Source organism: Haliotis rufescens, unplaced genomic scaffold, assembly GCF_023055435.1.
Source record: "Haliotis rufescens isolate VD_foot unplaced genomic scaffold, xgHalRufe1.0.p SCAF_13, whole genome shotgun sequence".
In the NCBI taxonomy this organism is placed as follows: Eukaryota; Metazoa; Mollusca; class Gastropoda; order Lepetellida; family Haliotidae; genus Haliotis; species Haliotis rufescens.
The window spans coordinates 37,106,697-37,131,632 of NW_025963813.1; the positions used below are offsets into that span (position 1 = coordinate 37,106,697).

The 24,936-nt window shown below is 42.7% G+C and overlaps 1 protein-coding gene across 1 annotated transcript in view; it reads left to right on the top strand.

Annotated features, from left to right (window-relative positions):
- Window positions 1–24,936, top strand: part of LOC124152564 (probable serine/threonine-protein kinase drkC) — a 65,718-nt gene that overhangs the window by 26,986 nt on the left and 13,796 nt on the right. Inside the window, exons 5-8 of the mRNA XM_048394517.1 lie at window positions 1,094–1,154; window positions 7,681–7,824; window positions 12,418–12,604; window positions 19,712–19,858. Coding sequence (XP_048250474.1) covers window positions 1,094–1,154; window positions 7,681–7,824; window positions 12,418–12,604; window positions 19,712–19,858 — 539 coding nt within the window. The remainder of the gene's footprint in view (window positions 1–1,093; window positions 1,155–7,680; window positions 7,825–12,417; window positions 12,605–19,711; window positions 19,859–24,936) is intronic.

Sequence of the window (24,936 nt, forward strand, 5' to 3'; positions counted from 1 at the left end):
CAGGGTTCTTATCCGAAAGCCATTTAGCACTTTTCTTCTTGTAGGTCAAGCTCAAGGTTAGTAAGCAAGTAATTATTGCTTAAAGCAGCACCAGTGATAGTGCAGGTATTTGAGAATGGAGTACGGATGTTAAAGCATCTTCAGGACTGACCAGTTGATATTCTTCATGGGGAATATTTTGAAAAAATAGATGGCTTCAAAAAAAACTGGTCAAAAATAATTATTCACGAAAGAAAATTGTTTGCTGTCTCCAAGTGCTAAGATCCTTTTGTGGAACAGGAACATGTACTTCTTTGGTTTTCATAGAGCTGAGTAGGTGGTGATTAAGTGGCCACACAGTCTTCTTTGTGTGTCCCGGTCTGGCGTATGAACTGGAGGAAATAGGACATCGCATTATACCCATGCTTACTCTATGTTGAAATGACCGCCTCCGTGGTCTAGTGGTAGAGCGTCCGTCTGGAGAGCGGAAGGTCCGGAGTTCGATCCCCGGCCGCGTCATACCAAAAGACGTTAAAAGATGGTACTTATTGTTACCCTGTCTGGCGCTTGGCATTAAGGGTCTAAAACAAGGACTGGTCGGCTCTGAGTCAGTATACTGTGTCTGAGTGGGGTATTCATGTTAAACTGCGGCATGGTATCTCAGTGAGCTAGCACTATAAATCGGCATCAGTTCGGTCTAGTACAAGCAGCCACACACACACACACGTGCATGCACGTCGCTATATAAGTGGAATCATCTTGGATGCGACGTTAAACCCCATTTCACCTCCACTATGTTGATCTGTGTGTTCAGGGGTTTGTCCAGATTGCTCAGAGGCTGATATTTGGCCCAAAGTCTTCAACAATTGTCAGTAAACATTCCTCTTCTTGAAAAAATAGTTCTAACTAATGTGATGGCTTTGTGGAGGTGATTTTAGGACTAATTAAGAGGATCAGGCATAGCTTGACATTATTGTATTGAATGCAATGTTATTGTCCTCGGAAAATAAGAAAAAATCCCAATTTTGAACAATTTAACACTTTTTTTGCCAATTTTCTTGCCAAGGGAACTGAGGGTGAAATGGTACATACATTCCTTGTATTAATGTTGCAGGAAGCGGAGCTTCATCACAAATGCTGCTGCCCTGATGGCTGTTTGGGAAAGTCGCTGGATGGTAGGTGTCTGTGAATTATTGAACATATTGGGTTGAAAGAAAAAGCCGTTGGTTCTCATTCATGGCTTCCAGGACATTTGTGACACATTGGTAGAGTTTGGGGGACAACAAAGACATAATGGAACAATCTTAACAACACCAGGGGTTATCCAAGCGGTGTAAGTGTCCATCAAAAAGCTTAGGTTTGATTCCCCAGAAGGGTTTGTTTGTTTGTTTGTTTGTTTGTTTGTTTGTTTAACACCATACTCAGCAATATTCTGAGTAAGATGACGGCGGTCTATAAATAATTGAGTCTGGACCAGAAACTCCAGTAAGTGACATCATGAGCATCGATCTACACAATTGTGATATGATGATATGCATCAACCAAGTCAGCGAGTCTGACCACCCGATCCCTGTTCGTCGCCTCTTATGACAAGTATGGGCTGCTGAAGACCAATTCTAACCCGGAATCTTCACGGGATGGGTACAATGTGTGAAACCATTGATTGTGTCTCTGTAGAAAGAAATCCTTGTTGATGTCACGTGCCTATGTCTGTCGATGTGAGTGTCGATGTGAGTGTCGATGTCAGTGTCGATGTCAGTGTCGATGTCAGTGTTGATGTCAATCAGTGTTGATGCCACCTGCCTATGTCTGCCTATGTCAGTCAGTGTCGATGTCAGTGTTGATGTCACTGTTGATGTCACTGTTGATGTCACTGTTGATGTCAGTGTCGATGTCAGTGTCGATGTCAGTGTCGATGTCAGTGTCGATGTCAGTGTTGATGTCAGTGTTGATGTCAGTGTCGATGTCAGTGTCGATGTCAGTGTCGATGTCAGTGTTGATGTCAGTGTTGATGTCAGTTGATGTGTCAGTGTTGATGTCAGTGATGATGTCAGTTGATGTGTCAGTGTTGATGTCAGTGTTGATGTCAGTTGATGTGTCAGTGTCGATGTCAGTGTTGATGTCAGTTGATGTGTCAGTGTTGATGTCAGTGTTGATGTCAGTTGATGTGTCAGTGTCGATGTCATTGTTGATGTCAGTTGATGTGTCAGTGTTGATGTCAGTGTTGATGTCAGTGTTGATGTCAGTGTCGATGTCAGTTGATGTGTCAGTGTTGATGTCAGTGTTGATGTCAGTTGATGTGTCAGTGTTGATGTCAGTGATGATGTCAGTGTTGATGTCAGTGTCGATGTCAGTGTTGATGTCAGTGTTGATGTCAGTTGATGTGTCAGTGTTGATGTCAGTGTTGATGTCAGTGTTGATGTCAGTTGATGTGTCAGTGTCGATGTCATTGTTGATGTCAGTTGATGTGTCAGTGTTGATGTCAGTGTTGATGTCAGTGTTGATGTCAGTGTCGATGTCAGTTGATGTGTCAGTGTTGATGTCAGTGTTGATGTCAGTGTTGATGTCAGTGTCGATGTCAGTTGATGTGTCAGTGTTGATGTCAGTGTTGATGTCAGTGTTGATGTCAGTGTTGATGTCAGTGTTGATGTGTCAGTGTCGATGTCAGTGTTGATGTCAGTGTTGATGTGTCAGTGTCGATGTCAGTGTTGATGTCAGTGTTGATGTCAGTCAGTGTTGATGTCAGTCAGTGTCGATGTCAGTGTTGATGTCAGTCAGTGTCGATGTCAGTGTTGATGTCAGTCAGTGTCGATGTCAGTGTTGATGTCAGTGTTGATGTCAGTGTTGATGTGTCAGTGTCGATGTCAGTGTTGATGTCAGTGTTGATGTGTCAGTGTCGATGTCAGTGTTGATGTCAGTGTTGATGTCAGTGTTGATGTCAGTGTTGATGTCAGTCAGTGTCGATGTCAGTGTTGATGTCAGTGTTGATGTCAGTGTTGATGTGTCAGTGTCGATGTCAGTGTTGATGTCAGTGTTGATGTGTCAGTGTCGATGTCAGTGTTGATGTCAGTGTTGATGTCAGTGTTGATGTCAGTGTTGATGTCAGTGTTGATGTGTCAGTGTCGATGTCAGTGTTGATGTCAGTGTTGATGTGTCAGTGTCGATGTCAGTGTTGATGTCAGTGTTGATGTCAGTGTTGATGTCAGTGTTGATGTCAGTGTTGATGTCAGTGTTGATGTGTCAGTGTCGATGTCAGTGTTGATGTCAGTGTTGATGTGTCAGTGTCGATGTCAGTGTTGATGTCAGTGTTGATGTCAGTGTTGATGTCAGTGTTGATGTCAGTCAGTGTCGATGTCAGTGTCGATGTCAGTGTTGATGTCAGTCAGTGTCGATGTCAGTGTTGATGTCAGTCAGTGTCGATGTCAGTGTTGATGTCAGTGTTGATGTCAGTGTTGATGTGTCAGTGTCGATGTCAGTGTTGATGTCAGTGTTGATGTGTCAGTGTCGATGTCAGTGTTGATGTCAGTGTTGATGTCAGTGTCGATGTCAGTGTTGATGTCAGTGTTGATGTCAGTGTTGATGTCAGTGTTGATGTCAGTCAGTGTTGATGTCAGTGTTGATGTCAGTTGATGTGTCAGTGTCGATGTCAGTGTTGATGTCAGTTGATGTGTCAGTGTTGATGTCAGTGTTGATGTCAATCAGTGTTGATGCCACCTGCCTATGTCAGTCAGTGTCGATGTCAGTGTCGATGTCAGTGTTGATGTCACTGTTGATGTCAGTGTTGATGTCAGTGTTGATGTCAGTGTTGATGTCAGTTGATGTGTCAGTGTTGATGTCAGTGTTGATGTCAGTTGATGTGTCAGTGTTGATGTCAGTGTTGATGTCAGTTGATGTGTCAGTGTTGATGTCAGTGTTGATGTCAGTTGATGTGTCAGTGTCGGTGTCAGTGTTGATGTCAGTTGATGTGTCAGTGTTGATGTCAGTGTTGATGTCAGTTGATGTGTCAGTGTCGATGTGTCAGTGTTGATGTCAGTGTTGATGTCAGTGTCGATGTCAGTGTCGATGTCAGTTGATGTGTCAGTGTCGATGTCAGTGTTGATGTCAGTCAGTGTTGATGTCAGTCAGTGTTGATGTCAGTCAGTGTTGATGTCAGTGTCGATGTCAGTGTTGATGTCAGTGTCGAAGCCAGTGTATGATGTCAGACACACAGTGTAGGGACACACACACACAGTAGTCAGTAAGGGTGCTGATGGGAGAGTGTTACAAGTCAGTTGTCAGTAGTCAGTCAAATCTGGGGCCAATAGTCAGACATCAATCAGTAGTCAATTGTTTTCAGGCTTACCATATTTTCTTGAGTATAGTGCATACTTTTTAAAAAAAAAAACAGCTGTGTAGAAGGGTTGCACATTATACACGCCCTAATGATTTTCGATGTTTTTTGCCCCAATGCAAAGACATGTAACACTGGAAATACCATGTCAACAAATCTGTACTGAGGTATGCAAATTAATCATGGAATTACTCTGTCTGTTTATAAAAGCGTTCAGTGTACATCTGACTTATGTTTGTAACTTGTTTCATTAATTCTCTTAAAAATTCCTTTCAATATTGTTTTAATTCATTTTGGTGAAATCGTGAGTGAAGCGATCGGAAGGTCGCATAACTCACCGTTATTAAGAGCAACCATGGTCAGATTACCGCTACTGACGCCTTGAAACGAATATTAGTTGACAGAGAATGGATACATATATCATAAATGTCATACTTTGACTCGTTAAAAGTCATATTTGTTGTAGGGTCACAAATTTGATTCCAAATATATCACTTTTTGACATTGTTTTCTTATAATAATATATTTTTAAGGTTGAAGTTTTGTAAAGTTGTGTATTTTATCTTGCAAATAATCCAACTTAGCTGGTTGAAGGTAGTGTGAAACCGTTTCTATTGAGCCAAAACTCCACCCCTATAAGAATGTCACCAAGGTGAATAATAGCCCATGTATGACCTGCAATTTGTTATATGACAGTAACATTTATTATTAAATAATGTTGTAATTGTATAACATTGATTCTGTTGAGAATCAGTAGAAGCGCATAGCATTGTGTGTTGACAATGGTTAGTTGTCAGGAATGTAGTGCTATCTAATGTAAGCTGTTGTGTGGAAGTTACTATATGTAGATGCTTTTCGACAAGCTCCTTCCGAGCGCGTGACACCTTCGTTACACCCTCGGTAACATCGCTGCTACCAATGTGGGCGTGGCCATTACAAGAATCTTAAAATTTGCCCTCTAACCCCAAATGTAGTAACGTTTATACTTTTGTTAATGTCTTTGGGAATGCCAATACAGTTATTTTTGAAAAGGTTTACGACTGACCATATTTCCCAGATGAATTTAACTTTTTGTTTGTTTGATCAGATTGGTTCAAGATTGCAGACGAACAGAAAATCGCTCAAATCCCCCCTTACATACTCACTATGCCAATTCCATGATTGTTAAAATGAAATAGAAATTCAAATTGACAAATAAAGACGATAATTTAGTTAGAGTAAGAGTATTCGGCGTCACGACAGTCATTGCTTGTTTGTAAGCATAACGGTCCGTCGGTTGCGAGTTCAACTCCAACAGAGGCCATATACCTGTGGTCTCTGACTCCGAGCATGGTTGTGACCACCTATCCTAGTGGGGAGTTTTGGTTGGTGGCAGCGATAGTATAGAGAGCTCCGCGAACGGGCTATCGCTGTGAGGAGCTTGGCTTTTCGAGACAAGTGTAATGTGGAATTTTCTAGAACTAATCCGGCATTGAAGAAGGTATATAGACTATGTAAGCTGCAAGGGCATGTCTCTCTCATCTCACATTACATCAAGACCAGCGGTTGTGTGAAGATCAGGGTTTTCACCCTGGCTATCCAACCTAGGCCCTTTTTTGGAAGCTTGACCACTGTTGTTGCTAGGTGAATATTATTAACACTATCTTTTTGCTATTACCACTGCTGTTGTATTTAATACTGCCATTGTAATCACTTTACAGTTACTTTTGTATTGATTTGTAAACCTAGTTAATTTTATGATATAATTGTTAATTGTATTCCATTTGTTTGTTGGTTTGACATTGAATTCTTTAACACATAGATTTAACTTATTGTTTATATTTGGAAGTAGGCACGTTGAAAAAAAATAAAAAGTAATTAAAAAGCTCAAGGTGATAGATTGGGTGACCCTAAAAATTATATAATTGAAAAAAACAAATCTTTGCAAATTGAAAAACTTAAGTGTTCATCTACAAAAAAGTCAGAAGAGACTCGCATTATTAATGGTAACCATGGTAACATTCTGATCATTCTTGACATCTGTTTGAAGAAGAGGAACAATCTTGGAACTATTTATTTGGGTCTTATTTTCATATTAACTTTTTCCCAGAAAATTTCACCAAAACTCCATAAAGAAAAATACGAAAGCTTACGACAAGAAGTAATATTTTAAGGAAACGTTTGAAGCAAGCCAGATTGACTTCTATTGTAGGAGGTACAATTTTGTCAGTGGAAAGGCTTCAGTACAATGAGAGTTCTTGGAATAAACTTGCCTCATTTACTGGGTACGACCTTCTCTGAGGTAATGAGGAATCCCACTGTGTCACACAGCAGGATATAGTGGGATGCGAAACCCTCACTCGCCCACTGTGGTGTGATGAAATGGAAGTGGTGATGCTTGAAAGTTGCTGACTTTGTATACCATGTTGCTTCTATATACATCAATGTTGCTATGGTTACAATGTTGCTGCCATTTTCCACAATGCTGCTTACAAAGGTTACAGTGTTGTTCACTAAGGTTACAGACCCATGAAGATCCGGGGTAAGATAGGTCTTCAGCAACAAATACTTGCCGGAAGAGGCGACTTTGCTTGTCGCAAGAGGTGATGAACGGGATTGGGTGGTCAGGCTTGCTGACTTGGTTGATGTATGTCATCGTATCCAACTTGCCTAGATCGATGATCATGATGTCAATCCGTGGAATGTCTGGTCCAGATTCGATTATTTACAGACCGCCATCATTTAGCTGGAATATTGCTTAGTGCAGCGTTAAGCAACAAACAAACTAGACTAAGGTTAGAGGGGGCGGTGAGGAAGTTTAGTGGTTCAAGTGTTCCCTTGTCACGCCGAAGACCTGGGCCCACTTGCACAAAGCGATCTTAGCGATAAGACTATTGTAAGCCTATGTTAAAGTATGGGAGTTACGATCATCTTAGTGCTAAGATCGCTTTGTGCAAGTGGGTCCTGGTTGTTCACTAAGGTTACAGTGTTACATCCAAAGATTATTGTGCTGCTAAGGTCACAATTTTGTTCCATTAGCCGAAGATCCCTTTCACCAAAGCAATTAAGTGCTTGGAACTCCCACACACTAACATTAACGTAGAGTTAAGATTGCTCTGTTACTCTAATATCCTGGGCCCCGTTCCACAAAGCGAACTTAGTGCTAAGGTGATCGTAACTCCCATACTTTAAAATAGGCTTACGATCATCGTAGCACTAAGATCACTTTGTTGAATGGGGTCCAGAGCCCCGTTCCACAAAGTGATCTTAGCGCTAAGTCGATCGTAACTCCCATTCTTTAACACTGACTTATGATCATCGTAGCGCTAAGATCACTTTGTTGAATGGGGTCCAGATGTTGCTGTTGTTAAAGTGTTGCTGCTATATTCCAGAGTCCAAGGGCAAGAAAGGTGCTGATGGTGGGATGTTGCTGATCCTGGTGGGGACGGTCCTGACGTTGCTGTTTGTTGCTGCTGCCATCGGGGGTCTGTGCTACATCAAGCGCACCCATCTGCAGATCTACTACAAGTTGCCAGGTAGGATTTGTCTGTACGACCAGACCCGTGAAGATTCCGGGGTAGAATTGGTCTTCAGCAACCCATGCTTGCCATAAAAGGCGACTATACTTGTCGTAAAAGGCGACTAACGGGATCGGGTGGTCAGGCTCGCTGACTTGGTTGATGCATGTCATCGATCCCGATTGCGTGGATCAATGCTCATGATATTAATCACTGGACTGTCTGGTCCAGACTCGATTATTTACAGCATGCCGTCATATAGCTGGAATATTGCTGAGTGCGGCGTTAAACAACCAACCAACCAAACAACCAGCCAACCAACAAACCAACTGTATGACCAGCTCCATGCACTGTCAGGCAATGTCTGGAGAATTAGTTGTCTTGCTGAAGTCAGCATTATTCCAGCTGTGTATCAAGTCGGCCTGCAAGGAACCGAGTCTGGACCAGGCAAACCAATGTTCAGTGGTATGAAGAATGTCCCACACTGGCAGTATACTACGACAGGCAATCAATGTTGTCACTGAGCTTGACAACTCAATCCAACCTCTTTCAACAAGGGATAGATTGATGGTGCCTAATGTAAACCATGACTCTTAATGTAGACCAGGGTGTCGTTGTACAAAACGTTCTTAGGGCTAAGGGGTCATAACTCTCATACCTTAACATAGACTTACGACAGTCATAGAGCTATATGACTATATTTATACGAATCTTAAAGTAAACCCTGATCCCTCTTTTAAACCCTGATCCCTCTTTTAAACCCTGATCCCTCTTTTAAACCCTGATCCCTCTTTTAAACCCTGATCCCTCATTTAAACCCTGATCCCTCATTTAAACCCTGATACCTCTTTTAAACCCTGATCCCTCTTTTAAACCCTGATCCCTGCAGCGTGGATTCCTTGTGTGGGACTAACATCCCCCCCCCCCCCCTTCCCTCTTTGAAGCATAATGTAGATGTATGCATTTGAATGTTTGCATTGGTCATTGGGGAGAGATTTTCAACACAATGACTGAGAGTGATTTGCCAATTCCCATAATGCACATTCTTCAAAGATGTGTACCTGTGCTTGGCATCCATCTTTTGTCAGTAATATCCCAATATATTTCGCTCACACAAAGTATTGTTTGTTGTTTTACGCCGCACTCTGCAGTATTCCAGCTATATGACCCGATCCCGTAAGTCACCTCTTACGACAAGCATAGTTGCCTTTTACGACAAGAATGGGTTGCTGAAGAACTATTCTACCCGGGATCTTCACGGGTCTCACACAAAGTGAACTTAATACAAAGTTGAGGCAAGTAATGTGTTATTTATCATAACAGAGATTTTACACTGGATAATGGACTGACACTGTGTGATGTCCCTGGACCAGACTGATACAGAGTTATGTCCCTGGACCTGACTGATACTGAATGATGTCACCCTGGACCTGACTGATACTGAGTGATGTCACCCTGGACCTGACTTATACTGAGTGATGTCCATGGACCTGACTGATACTGAATGATGTCACCCTGGACCTCACTGATACTGAGGGATGTCACCCTGGACCTGACTGATACTAAGTGATGTCCCTGGACCTGACTAATACTGAGTGATGTCACCCTGGACCTGACTGACGCTGTGTGATGTCACTCTGGACCTGACTGATACTGAGTGATGTCACCCTGGACCTGACTAATACTGAGTGACGCCTGTGAAGTACATCGAACAGGCAAATATGATGGACGTGAAAATGTTGTAACCATGACAACGTTGACTACTATTTACCTCAAGTTATAACACCTGAGGCAGAGCATAGACAGGAATCTGCATGATCCCTTAAAAGCTGTTATTGAGCAGTAAACTGGGGGATGTTAGTTGCACAGTACCCTGATGATGCTGGAGGGGGTTTCAGGTATCTCCTGAAATCCGGCATGTCTGTTTGCAGAGGCCATGCGCCTTCAAGTATCTCTTCCTTGTCTCACAGACTTAATGAGCTTGGTGTTTTGTGGCAGCAATAACAGGCAAAAACAATCTGGATTTCAAAGGCCTGGCTGCAAGAGATCAGTTGTCTCATGGCCTTGGTGGACTGTCCACGGTATATCCACAGGACATCAGAATGAAGGTGAACCATATTGAGATGTTGACATGTCTGGCTTCTTGTCTACACAAAACAATGTTCTTTGTGTGGGTCAAAGTAACCTATCAGATACAGGTCATAACTATGTTGTTTCTTTCATCATATTGTGATTCAAGGTCGAATAGGTCCCCAGTTCCCTATGATTGTCTCCCTGTGGGGATTTGGAGCAGAATAGGTCCCCAATACACCATGCTTGTCTCCCTGTGGGAATTTGAGGCAGAATAGGTCCCCAGTACCCCATGCTTGTCTCCCTGTGGGAATTTGAGGCAGAATAGGTCCCCAGTACCCCATGCTCGTCTTTCGGTTGTGATTTGGAGCAGAATAGGTACCCCATTGTTGTCTTCATCTGGGGATTCGGACAGAATAGGTCCCCAGTACCCCATGCTTGTCTCCCTGTGGGAATTTGAGGCAGAATAAGTCCCCAATACACCATGCTTGTCTCCCTGTGGGAATTTGAGGCAGAATAGGTCCCCAGTACCCCATGCTTGTCTCCCTGTTGGAATTTGAGGCAGAATAGGTCCCCAGTACCCCATGCTCGTCTTTCGGTTGTGATTTGGAGCAGAATAGGTACCCCATTGTTGTCTTCATCTGGGGATTCGGACAGAATAGGTCCCCAGTACCCCATGCTTGTCTCCCTGTGGGGATTCCAGGCAGAATAGGTCCCCAGTACCCCATGCTTGTCTACCTGTTGTGATTCCAGGCAGAATAGGTCCCCACCTGGTTTGTGACAGTCACAGCACTCTGGGGGGTCTAAGTTATACACTTAAACCTTGACAAACCTGATTTGTGACAGTCATAGCACTCTCAGTGTCTGAGTTATACACTTAAACCTTGACTTATGACAGTCACAGCACTCTGGGGGTCTAAGTTATACACTTAAACCTGACTTATGACAGTCACAGCACCCTCGGGGTCTAAGTTATACACTTAAACCTGACTTATGACAGTCACAGCACTCTCGGGGTCTAAGTTATACACTTAAACCTGACTTATGACAGTCACAGCACTCTCGGGGTCTAAGTTATACACTTAAACCTGACTTATGACAGTCACAGCACTCTCGGGGTCTAAGTTATACACTTAAACCTGACTTATGACAGTCACAGCACTCTCGGGGTCTAAGTTATACACTTAAACCTGACTTATGACAGTCACAGCACTCTCGGGGTCTAAGTTATACACTTAAACCTTGACTTGTGACAGTCACAGCACTCTCGGGGTCTAGGTTATATACTTAAACCTTGACAAACCTGATTTGTGACAGTCATAGCACTCTCGGGGTCTAAGTTATACACTTAAACCTTGACAAACCTGATTTGTGACAGTCACAGCACTCTCGGGGTCTAAGTTATACACTTAAACCTTGACAAACCTGATTTGTGACAGTCACAGCACTCTCGGGGTCTAAGTTATACACTTAAACCTGACTTATGACAGTCACAGCACTCTCGGGGTCTGAGTTATACACTTAAACCTTGACTTATGACAGTCACAGCACTCTCAGTGTCTGAGTTATACACTTAAACCTGACTTGTGACAGTCACAACACTCTCGGTGTCTGAGTTATACACTTAAACCTGACTTGTGACAGTCACAACACTCTGTGTCTAAGTTATACACTTAAACCTTGATTTGTGACAGTCACAACCCTCTCAGTGTCTGAATTATACACTTAAACCTTGACTTGTGACAGTCACAGCACTCTCGGGGTCTCAGTTATACACTCAAACCTTGACTTGTGACAGTCACAGCACTCTCAGTGTCTAAGTTATACACTTAAACCTTGACTTGTGACAGTCACAGCACTCTCAGTGTCTAAGTTATACACTTAAACCTGACTTGTGACAGTCACAGCACTCTCAGTGTCTAAGTTATACACTTAAACCTGACTTGTGACAGTCACAGCACTCTCCGTGTCTGAGTTATACACTTAAACCTGACTTGTGACAGTCACAACACTCTGTGTCTAAGTTATACACTTAAACCTGACTTGTGACAGTCACAGTACTCTCAGTGTCTAAGTTATACACTTAAACCTTGACTTGTGACAGTCACAGTACTCTCGGTGTCTAAGTTATACACTTAAACCTTGACTTGTGACAGTCACAGCACTCTCGGGGTCTGAGTTATACACTTAAACCTGACTTGTGACAGTCACAGCACTCTCGGTATCTGAGTTATACACTTAAACCTTGACTTGTGACAGTCACAGCACTCTCGGTATCTGAGTTATACACTTAAACCTGACTTGTGACAGTCACAGCACTCTCGGTGTCTAAGTTATACACTTAAACCTTGACTTGTGACAGTCACAGCACTCTCGGTGTCTGAGTTATACACTTGAACCTTGACTTGTGACAGTTACAGCACTCTCGGTGTCAAAGTTATACACTTAAACCTTGACTTGTGACACAGTATGGTATGAAAAGTCCCAAACACTGTTTTATAAAAAAACATAAAATGTTATAACTGTTGCCCTTATGTTCAGGTCTGCACAATGCGCCACCAAGTGCCAACACGCCAGGTCCGTCAAGGATGGAACGAGGCTTGAACCCAAACTTGTCCCGACCTATTGCCTACCGAGACTATGAGCCGACTTCAACAACAAGGAAAAGACTACTTCCTGTCCTGGATGATGCCATCATATCTGTGGACAGCGTTGAACTAGGACAGAGGTAATGTTGTGTTGAGGGAGGGGGAGCTAGGACAGGTAGTGTTGTGTTGAGGGAGGGGGAGCTAGGACAGAGGTAGTGTTGTGTTGAGGGAGGGGGAGCTAGGACAGAGGTAATGTTGTGTTGAGGGAGGAGGAGCTAGGACAGAGGTAGTGTTGTGTTGAGGGAGGGGGAGCTAGGACAGAGGTTGTGTTGAGGGAGGGGGAGCTAGGACAGAGGTAGTGTTGTGTTGAGGGAGGGGGAGCTAGGACAGAGGTAGTGTTGAGGGAGGGGGAGCTAGGACAGAGGTAGGGTTGTGTTGAGGGAGGGGGAGCTAGGACAGAGGTTGTGTTGAGGGAGGGGGAGATAGGACAGAGGTAGGGTTGTGTTGAGGGAGGGGGAGCTAGGACAGAGGTAGTGTTGTATTGAGGGAGGGGGAGCTACTACAGAGGTTGTGTTGTGTTGAGGGAGGGGGAGCTAGGACAGAGGTTGTGTTGAGGGAGGGGGAGCTAGGACAGAGGTAGTGTTGTGTTGAGGGAGGGGGAGCTAGGACAGAGGTAGTGTTGTGGGAGGGGGAGCTAGGACAGAGGTAGGGTTGTGTTGAGGGAGGGGGAGCTAGGACAGAGGTTGTGTTGAGGGAGGGGGAGCTAGGACAGAGGTAGGGTTGTGTTGAGGGAGGGGGAGCTAGGACAGAGGTAGTGTTGTGTTGAGGGAGGGGGAGCTAGGACAGAGGTAGTGTTGTATGGAGGGAGGGGGAGCTACTACAGAGGTTGTGTTGTGTTGAGGGAGGGGGAGCTAGGACAGAGGTAGTGTTGTGTTGAAGGAGGGGGAGCTAGGACAGAGGTAGTGTTGTGTTGAGGGAGGGGGAGCTAGGACAGAGGTTGTGTTGAGGGAGGGGGAGCTAGGACAGAGGTAGTGTTGTGTTGAGGGAGGGGGAGCTAGGACAGAGGTTGTGTTGAGGGAGGGGGAGCTAGGACAGAGGTAGTGTTGTGTTGAGGGAGGGGGAGCTAGGACAGAGGTAGGGTTGTGTTGAGGGAGAGGGAGCTAGGACAGAGGTAGTGTTGTGTTGAGGGAGGGGGAGCTAGGACAGAGGTAGTGTTGTGTTGAGGGAGGGGGAGCTAGGACAGAGGTTGTGTTGTGTTGAGGGAGAGGGAGCTAGGACAGAGGTTGTGTTGTGTTGAGGGAGGGGGAGCTAGGACAGAGGTTGTGTTGAGGGAGGGGGAGCTAGGACAGAGGTTGTGTTGTGTTGAGGGAGGGGGAGCTAGGACAGAGGTTGTGTTGAGGGAGGGGGAGCTACTACAGAGGTAGTGTTGTGTTGAGGGAGGGGAGCTAGGACAGAGGTAGTGTTGAGTTGAGGGAAGGGGAGCTAGGACAGAGGTAGTGTTGTGTTGAGGGAGGGGAGCTAGGACAGAGGTAGTGTTTTGTTGAGGGAGGGGGAGCTAGGACAGAGGTAGTGTTGTGTTGAGGGAGGGGGAGCTAGGACAGGTAGTGTTGTGTTGAGGGAGGGGGAGCCAGGACAGAGGTTGTGTTATGTTGAGGGAGGGGGAGCTAGGACAGAGGTAGGGTTGAATTGAGGGAGGGGAGCTAGGACAGAGGTTGTGTTGTGTTGAGGGAGGTGGAGCTAGGACAGAGGTAGTGTTGTGTTGAGGGAGGGGGAGCTAGGACAGAGGTAGGGTTGTGTTGAGGGAGTGGGAGCTAGGAAAGAGGTAGTGTTGTGTTGAGGGAGGGGGAGCTAGGACAGAGGTAGTGTTGTGTTGAGGGAGGGGGAGCTAGGACAGAGGTTGTGTTGAGGAAGGGGGAGCTAGGACAGAGGTGGTGTTGAGGGAGGGGAGCTAGGACAGAGGTAGTGTTGAGGGAGGGGAGCTAGGACAGAGGTTGTGTTGAGGAAGGGGGAGCTAGGACAGAGGTAGTGTTGTGTTGAGGGAGGGGAGCTAGGACAGAGGTAGTGTTGAGGGAGGGGGAGCTAGGACAGAGGTTGTGTTGAGGGAGGGGGAGCCAGGACAGAGGTAGGGTTGTGTTGAGGGAGGGGGAGCTAGGACAAAGATAGTGTTATTTTGAGGGGGGGGGGAACATGGACAGAGGTAGTGTTGTGTTGAGGGAGGGGGAGCTACTACAGAAGTATGAATGATGAAAGGAGTAGGGGGATAATAAGGGGAAGTGATTTGCCATGTGTGGATTTAAAAGTCAGTATGCAGCACAGCATCAAAGCACACTAGACCAAGGGCCTGAGCTAGGATACATTCACGTGCCGTTGTGTGTTGGAGTCTCTATAGTGCATGGTGTCATCAGGTCCTCAATTGGTGTCATGAAGTTGTCTTCATGCCCTTGTCGTCATGCCCTTGTTGGCTTCCTCATTCACTGCTTGGGTCAAGGCCACAGTGTTGACCCAGATTTTTATGTTGTTGTGAAACGCATGATGTAGTATCTCAGTAGAAAGGCTGTGATGCGATACATCAAATGTTGTCTGTTGACTGTAGAGGAGCTCTCTGATTCTATTGCTGGGTGGTCGCGCCAAAGACCTGGGTTTGATTTCCGACATGGGTACAATGTGTGGTTACAGGATGGGTCTGTGTGTCTCACTTACAGTTACTGGGTTTCATGTGGCGGTCATGTTATTACGTTAAGACCAAGTGCCACTTATTTCCATTAAGTTAGTCAGTACAAATGATATGATGTCACATTGCTTCATTGTTGAGAACAATTTATGCAATCCTTTGTTTATAACGACACAAAATCAAGTTTTTTGTTGGGTTGTATTTTTCAACATCATTTTGAATTGTAGGTCTTGCAGTAAAAGGCGACTATGCTTGTCGTAAGAGGTGACTAACGTGAGCAGGTGGTCAGGCTCGCTGGTTGATGCATGTCATTGATCCCAACTGTGTGGATCGATGCTCATGATATCAATCACTGGATTGTCTTGTGCAGACTTATGTACAGGCCGCCGTCATATAGCTGGAATATTGCTGAGCGCTGTTAAACAACCAGCCAATAGTAATCTTGTCCAAATGTTCATTGAATGGTATTTAAGAGGAAGTATATTTGTTTCTGAATAGGAACATTTTGTATTTTATAAGTTTTATTACCTCTTCAAGACTTCTGTGTACTTAATGTTTGGTAGTACTATGGTTACTTCATCAAGATGAGAAATGATTTGAGGCGGGTTGTTTGGTAGTGAGATGCTTTGGAATAAAAATCTCCTTAATTTAGATCTGCCCAATGGAAACACTTCTTTTATTATCCCCCGCCCAACAAAGTTTCGTTACCGGAGCATAACTCATAAACTGTTCAATATTTTTTCATCAAACTTTGCAGGTCTGTCTGGTACATGCTGAACTGGTGCCTTTTGCTATTGAGAAATTTTAGAATTTTTTATTTTTTACGTTTCCAAGGCAACAAAATGGACTTAGGTTCTGTGAGGGTAGGGTTCGTTTCCGGAGCATAACTCATAAACCATTCAATATTTTTTCATCAAACTTTGCAGGTCTGTCAGGTACATGCTGAACTGGTGCCTTTTGCTATTGAGCAATTTTAGACATTTTTATTTTTTACGTTTCCATGGCAACAAGATGGACTTAGGTTCTGTGAGGGTTGGGTTCGTTTGTTTTTTTATAATTTCCATAACAAGTTCCACCTCGGTTAAAAAAGGTTAGGGTTTGTTTAGATTTAATTATGTCATAAATTCTGAAACAGGGGCGGGGGATAATGTTTGTGGCAAACTCTTGTTGAAATACAAACGTTGATTAACCGCGTTTCTCTGAGCATTAGCTGATGATGTGTTTATCTTGATGCACCATCAACACAGATGCTGTAGTAAGCAGCAGATTGGTTGCCGGATGTATCTCTTTAGCTGGGAACTCTCACCATGATGGAGATTCATGCATCCATGTTTTGCTCATCGTGTACTCAGAGTTGTGAGATATGTGGCTGTTGTTGATGTTTGACACAACTTCCTGTTTGATGTACGGTTGTTTGAGTCAACTGTCGGACTGCTTGCATGTTTATTGGAATTGATTTCACAACTGCTGCATGTCTTGTTGTGATAAACACTGAACTAGCATCAGCATTGTGGAGAGATTTGGTCAGGTGATCGGGTCAGGTAGTGAATGATTGACCTCATTGTGTCACTACAGGATCGGAGAATCAGGGGTACTAGCTCAACTGGTGAAGAGTGGTTGAAAGAATGGTTGAAAGAGTGGTTGAAAGAGTGACCATTCCAAACAGAGACACAGTAACTAGGGCTTGGACGATAAAGCAACGGTGCGATCCGATACGTATCACGATACCTTGCTCACAATCTGATATGTATCTGATATGCATGTTCTCTTATCTGTGGTGCGTAAACCATCTTTTTCAAAGACAGGATGGCCAAATACTTGGCACACTAATTAGTTACATCTGGCAGTGTCAAGTATGGCGCAATGGATGAAATTATTTACGTTTTCACTGATCTTTTTCACTGGTACTTAGCGTTTGGTGTAAAATTTATAAAAGAATAAAGTTAAGGTAAGAATTGAACTAAGTTACTTGCCCAGGGTGACACCCCATTCTTTGACACTTGTATTTTGGGTGTATGTACGTATTCATGTTTCAACTCTCTGGTGATCTACCCACGGATGAGTGGGTTCTTTTGAGTATACAGGGTATATACTGTACACCAGGGTTAGTCACAACGCTGTAAAGACACGTAAACATTGTTGGTTCATAGGCTGAATAACAACCTGGTTACTAGCGGGATCTCAGTCTTGGTGCTTGCTAGCCTGGTGCTTTTGACCACTCGCCCACCCCACCCCACCCCACCCCATTAGAGCTCCTGACTTTGTCCTAAAGACCTTGTCCTCTGACCTACTGGGCTGGTTGATGGTGCAGTGTATGACCTATGTAGACCCCCCTGTCCTACACAATACTGGGTGTCTTGTTGTCTTCATGGAGATCCCAACTGTTGAGAGGAGCATTCTTTGTTGATTTGTTGTGTTGTGTCGGAGTACTGTTGTGTCGTACTGGTGTTTCATTGTGTCAATCTTTGTGGTATTAGTCGGTGCTAAGTGCAATGCAACGAGGAAAGGACTGCATCACCATTTTAGTTTTATTGAAACATATTGAGGACTTTGGACATTCTTCAGGTGTAAAGAGTTGTGTGATGCTGTGTGATTGAAATCGCTTTGTTTTTAGTTTATATATCATTGATCACCTTGTGCATACAGCACTTCGCAAAGACCTCATTGGCCTCAGTGTAAGATATAAAAGTGATCAATATTATTCTCTCACGACTGGACAGACATGCTGTGGAATGCAATGAGGTCATGATGCAGTGTGTGATGTCATGATGCTGTATGTGAGGTCATGATGCAGTGTGTGATGTCATGATGCAATGTGTGAGGTCATGATGCAGTGTGTGATGTCATGATGCAGTGTGTGATGTCATGATGCAGTGTGTGAGGTCATGATGCAGTGGAAGAGGTCACGATGCAGTGTGTGATGTCACGGTGCAGTGTGTGATGTCATGATGCATTGTGTGATGTCATGATGCAGTGTGATGTCATGATGCAGTGTGTGATGTCATGATGCATTGTGTGATGTCATGATGCAGTGTGATGTCATGATGCAGTGTGTGATGTCATGATGCAATGTGTGATGTCATGATTCAGTATGTGATGTCATGATTCAGTGTGTGAGGTCATGATGCAGTGTGTGAGGTCATGATGCAGTGTGATGTCATGATGCAGTTTTTGATGCCATGATGCAGTTTTTGATGCCATGATGCAGTGTGTGAGGTCATGATGCAGTGTGTGAGGTCATGATGCAGCGTGTGATGTCATGATGCATTGTGTGATGTCACGATGCAGTGTGTGATGTCATGATGCAGTGTGTGATGTCATGATGCAGTTTTTGATGCCATGATGCAGTGTGTGATGTCATGATGCAGTGTGTGATGTCATGATGCAGTTTTTGATGCCATGATGCAGTGTGTGATGCCTTGATGCAGTGTGTGATGTCATGATGCAGTTTTTGATGTCATGATGCAGTTTGTGATGTTATGATTCAGTGTGTGATGTCATGATGCAGTGTGTGAGGTCATGATGCAGTGTGTGAGGTCATGTTGCAGTGTGTGAGGTCATGATGCAGTGTGTGATGTCATGATGCATTGTGTGATGTCACGATGCAGTGTGTGATGTCATGTTGCAGTGTGTGATGTCATGATGCAGTGTGTGATGTCATGATGCAGTTTTTGATGCCATGATGCAGTGTGGGATGTCATGATGCAGTGTGTGATGTCATGATGCAGTGTGTGATGTCATGATGCAGTTTTTGATGCCATGATGCAGTGTGTGATGCCATGATGCAGTGTGTGTGTGATGTCATGATGCAGTTTTTGATGTCATGATGCAGTTTTTTGATGTCATGATGCAGTGTGTGATGTCATGATTCAGTGTGTGATGTCATGATGCAGTGTGTGAGGTCATGATGCATTGTGTGATGTCACGATGCAGTGTGTGAGGTCATGATGCAGTGTGTGATGTCATGATGCAGTTTTTGATGCCATGATGCAGTTTTTGATGCCATGATGCCATGATGCAGTGTGTGAGGTCATATGCTTGATGGCCAAGTAAACTTGCCTGGTTAGCAGATGCTGACAAATTAAAAAACAAATTAAGTGTAGTTCTGTTTAATTATTAATGCTGTATCCATATCGCCAAGCAGAATGACACAGGTTGTTGTAATTGTGAGTGAGTGACTATATAGTTTTAGGTCACGTTATATGCATCAATATTACAGCAGGGGTCTTCACACATAGTACCCATGTGGGGAATTGATCCCAGGCCTTAGGCTTGACAAGGAAACACCTGACGGACTGGCTGCCCTACCACCACTTATTTAGGATTGAGTAAAAACAGAAAAGTCCAGAATATCTTCGAGGGTTTTCGTATCCCACAACCACCTTTTTCAACCAATTGTACTGTGGCACTATTACCATTTGTTTTGCTATGCCTACCTTCCTAACCACTTTTTGTGGCTGCGTAAAGTTACATAAAATCAGAGGACTTTCATGGACACTGCTTTCCAGACTGTTATTTACTGCAATCTGCCTTCAGGAAAATAGTATGCGTACTTACTATGATGCTTATATTGCAGACTTGGAGGTGGAATCTTCGGGGATACACACATCGCCACCTGGCAGGACATGACGGTTGCTGTCAAGAGGTTGACAATCAATATCCATGGCAACCAGGTTACCGAGGCAACCATGGAGTTTATGAAGAGTGAGGTGTGGTTTCACAGGTGAGTGAGTGAATGAGTTTTACACGTCTCAGTGTGGGGGTCAGGATTTGACAAAGCTCACGTTAGTCAGCTCTACCGACAAGCACCAGGTGCTGGGATCCTGCCTTTAAACCTCCACAGGGTCCATTTGTGAAAATGTGTTCTTAATTCCTAGATCCTCGATAAATATCCAGGACCAACTCGCAACCATAGATTCCTTTTGCAAAATGTCAGTATCCCCTTCTCTTAGCATCACCAATTGCACAGTACTTCTTTTGCTCATGTGTGCCATTTGATTGGCCATCTATTTCACGCCTCAAATCAGACTCAAAACAGATTTATTATCATAAAAGAGAGATATGTAGATTACTAAACGAGTCCCGTTAGATGTAGTTTTTGTTACCATGAGAGTATTTCAAAACTTAACGAGTGTAAGCGACTAAAACACGTTTTGAATTCACAAGAGTAATAAAATCTGTATCTAACTCAGATGAGTGTAGTATATAATTCATTATTCACTTAAACTTTGCACATGATCTACATTCAGTGTGGTACAAGAGTGGCGTGTGAATATTGTCATTGCTGATGATTTGACCATAGACTATAAAATTGTGTTCATAATATACTACTCAATGTTTGGTAAGGATCACACCTTTGACTAAAGATGACTACATGTATTTTGGTCCTTAGCAAATGTTGAGTGGCATAGCATTCATAATACACAAACATTACCATATATATATGCTCTCTCTATTTCAAACGTGTTTGAGCAATTTCAAAACTCACTGACTTGAAATATTCAAGTAAAATTGGGAAATGATGACATGCATCAACCAAGTCAGCAAGCCTGACCACCTGATCCCGTCAGTCGCCTCTTACGACAAGCATAGTCGCCTTTTACGGCAAGCATGGGTTGCTGAAGACCTATTCTAACCCGGATCTTCACGGGTCTCTCCATCTAAGACTAGAGTAGACTAGTTGTAGAGTACAGTTTCCCAGTGTATTGTTATTGAAGGGTGATCTTTCCAAGGTGAGGAAATACAAAATAGTAACGTTTTCTGTATACTGTAAATCTGGAAATTAATGCGTCTCCAAAATAATACGACTGCTGACCCCAAGCCAAAAATAGGACTCAATATCAATGTGACTCCCCATTTGGAGACATAAAGGCGAAGTTAATTAATGCGAGCAAAGACCAATCGCATTTTTTGCATTTAATTCACACGCTCGTTAATTTCAAGATTTACAGTAATCAAGAAGGTACAGGTTATATTGGCATGGAAATCTCCAAATAGAGTGAAAGAGCAACATGATCCATTAATCTGTAGCCGGATATTTACTCTGATAACAGCTGATACACTCTCCCTGTCTGTGTGCACATGTAGAATACAGGTTACACAAACTGGGATATATCTGCATCTCATGTCTGGATTTTAGAAATACAGACTGTTGCTAGGATACAACGACTTACCATTCTGTCAAATGGAAGTGACAATGGAGGACAATATGGTAGACAATATCTGTGTAATGATATGGAAACAATGAATGAATTGTTCTTTCAACTGAACTGTTGGCACAGAGGGTTAATTTTTGTGTAAAGAAAAATACATTCTGATATACGAAATATTAATTCCATGTGGCGTTTGAAAAGTCCTGCATGTTTTAGCATTAAGAAAGCTGTGTTTGTAAGGGTGAAGTCTTTGAGAGGCATTTAGAAGTTGGAAGAACATGAAGACACAGGAAACGTTGATGGATACCGTATTCGGCGTAACAAGCGCCGAGGGCGCTCTCAAAATTATAAATAGGGGGCTCTTATTAGAATGTTATTTCGGTGAAAAAAACAGAGTTGAAAGATAAATTTCGTGGTTTATGCTGACAGCCTGAAATGTTTATGTACGACAGATTTATTTTTCCAGAATTAAATGCCCATAATTAAGGGTGCATATATATAACACACGAGTGCGTATTATATGCGAATAAATAAGTCTTGTGAACATTGATCAATCGGAAGGGGTGCTAATTGGGATTGTTCACTAGCCAATATCTTAGCAAATGTCGCTATGGGCGTTTATTAGAGCGGGGCGCTTATTACGTCGAATAGGGTAACAGCTACTTTATTGTGTTTGTAATGACAACACACAGCTTCCCTCTGCAAAACAGCCCAGCTATACAAGCATGTTTATGCTTTGTATTGATGAGATTTCCAAAGAATAAACAATTTTGTATTGATTAAATATACAAAGCAAAACAAATTTTGTAAAGATGATGCTGACAATTTTTTGTGTGCATATATATATATATATAGAGAGAGAGAGAGAGAGGTAAAGGGAGATAATTGCTATGTATAATATAATGGTTCTGTATATATGCAAAATGCAGTGTTTTTAAGTCGACCAATATTATTAGCAAGTTTCAAATAGAACTGATATAGTGGAGTGTAACATTATTGGAGTTTGCCTGGAGTTTTAATTAGTACTCCACTATGTCAGCGGGATTACGTACTCTCCTTGCAATGATTTTGACAGGTAAGTGATTGAGGCATCTGGTACTTTCCTGACGCCGTACATGGTATGTGAGTAGACATTATGGTCTATGCACATTGCGGATTAACAGACAGAGGTGATTGTGTAAGCAAGGATTATATCCTACCTAAATATTATCCCAGGGGAAGTTTTACTCTAGAGTATAGTATAGAATAGGATTAAACACACTGGTATGGGTTCAAATTCCCTAGGGAGAATCATCCTGACACTAGAGAATTTCATCCCCAGGTTAAAAAATGGGGTAGGATGATATTCACTCTTCCAATTGCACTAACAGTTACATCTGTATTATAATCATGTAAGGGGGCACGGGGGGCCCAGTTGTCTAAGGCGCCTCGATTCGCTCCGCAGATTCGCTACCGCTGGACACACCAAAAACCTATGATTGTGGGTTGGAATCCCGGTTCACCCCGATTATGTTTCTAGGTTTGTCAGCACCATACCCGTGCTCGTGGGTTTCACCGAAGTGGTAAACGTCTGAGACCTGCATCACTTCGGGCTTTCCTCCCACATTAAGCTGACACGCCGTGATATAACTGGAATAATGTTAAAACCGGCGTTAAACCCGACTCAATCACTCACTCATTATAATCATGTAAAGTTGTTGAAATAGGTTTGTACAGAATGCCGCTATGTGATTAATAACATGCTCTAGTGCACATAGCAGATTAGCCAACAGCGTGGAATGCATGCGCACAGACTATGAAAGGTTTATTAATATCGCTTGAAAGTGATGAATTTGGTTGGTGTTGAGCTGTCGGTTTGTACGGTATATGTGAATAGAAATCATGTTCTGATGCAATCGCCGTGGAACTTTTGTAATGGTCAAAATATATATTTCTTTTTTCTATCAATTATGATAGCTTAATTTGTTAAGGAGGTATGAAATCTGATTTCTAGAATTTCCACAAATTATGTATTACATATAACAACAGCAGTATACAATATTAAATAATTGTTATGGTTAGGATGTTTATTTAATTTCCTGGGTTTGAGTATTATGTTTCATTTTTTGATCATGTGCCAATTTTACATCAACCTTGATAAGAAGGGAGATAAGCACAGATTGGTGTGGTCATGTCACCATGTGCTTTGAGCAGCATGCATGAGGAAGTCATGCTAGGAGCCAGTGAGGTCTAAGGTAATGGTAAGCCACATTTATTCACTCATTTGAAAATTCATAAATAGGAATTTGTTTATAAATGCATCTTCTTAATTTCTACCATACATAGTAACTTAATTCTTCATAATTGAGGGTTTGTGGCTGGTTTAGACTTTGCTCATGGAAATACACCCTAGACTTCAACTTTGTTCATAAATATTCTCATGGCCTAAAGTTATGAAAGGTATATGAAATATGAAGCTTCCTGTTTATTTAGTGCAGTTAAGGCATTGTTTCTGTACATTTTATTGGACTATTATGTACTTAGTGCAATTTCCAGGTTTGTGTTGTAATTTACTTTATTGTTAAATGTTCATGCCTTTGTAAAGTAAACTAGCCCAACCTAGTATAATACTGCTGTATTATGAGTTAATGTGTAAATTAAGGAAATTCAAAAGCCATATACTCACTGAAATCCTTTGTCTGTTACAGTCAATCTAATGTTTGTACATGAGACTCAAGAATAAGAAAAGAATAAAGAATCAAGATTATTGTTTGGAACTTCATGTTGTAATCAACAACTACCTATTAATACAATATTGAAATCAAGTTGACCTCTGCTTAATGTTGTTCGCAAATTCAACAAGCTACGACTGTTTATTGTACAACAAACACCTGAAAATAAACAAAAATGTTCCTTAAACAAATTATTAACAAGAGGAATATGAAGACTTATGCTTTTAAATAGACACTTTTTAGAACAAGAAATTGACTCGTATTTAGATTTTATTGATATTTTTTTACTTATGCCATAAAGTTTGCCACAGGGTTAGTTTTTATTTCCATTTTAAAAAAAAGTATAAATAATCCTTAAATATTCCAAGTCCAAGGGTAGTCCAATACAGTATTCCAGTATTTTACTCATCAGGGAATACATTTATGTAGGGAGGCCCTTTCCCAGGCTGATTGTACACAACTGCTTATTTGGTTACACATCTGTTATCCAATGGCATGATATTTTCAAAAGCCATTGCCTGAGAACCAATTCTTTTATTTTTTTAAGTCTTATAATTCCTTATCTACATGCCAAACAATTTCACAAGATACAAAACTTTCTTAAAGTTTAAGGGGTGCACGGGTGGCCCAGTTGTCAGGCGCCGCGATTCGCTGTGCAGAGTTGTGCCCCCTGGACACGCCAGAAACCTATGATTGTGGGTTCGAATCCTGGTTCACCCCGATTTTGTTTCTAGGTTTGTCAGCACCATACCTGTGCTCGTGGGTTCACCGAAGTTGTAAACATCTAAGACCTGCATCACTTCGGGCTTTCCTCACACATTAAGCTGACACGCTGCGATATAACTGGAATACTGTTAAAAGCGGCGTTAGACCCAACTCACTCACTCACTCACTCTTAAAGTTTAAGACAATTTCCGGAACTGAATAAGGCACGTGAC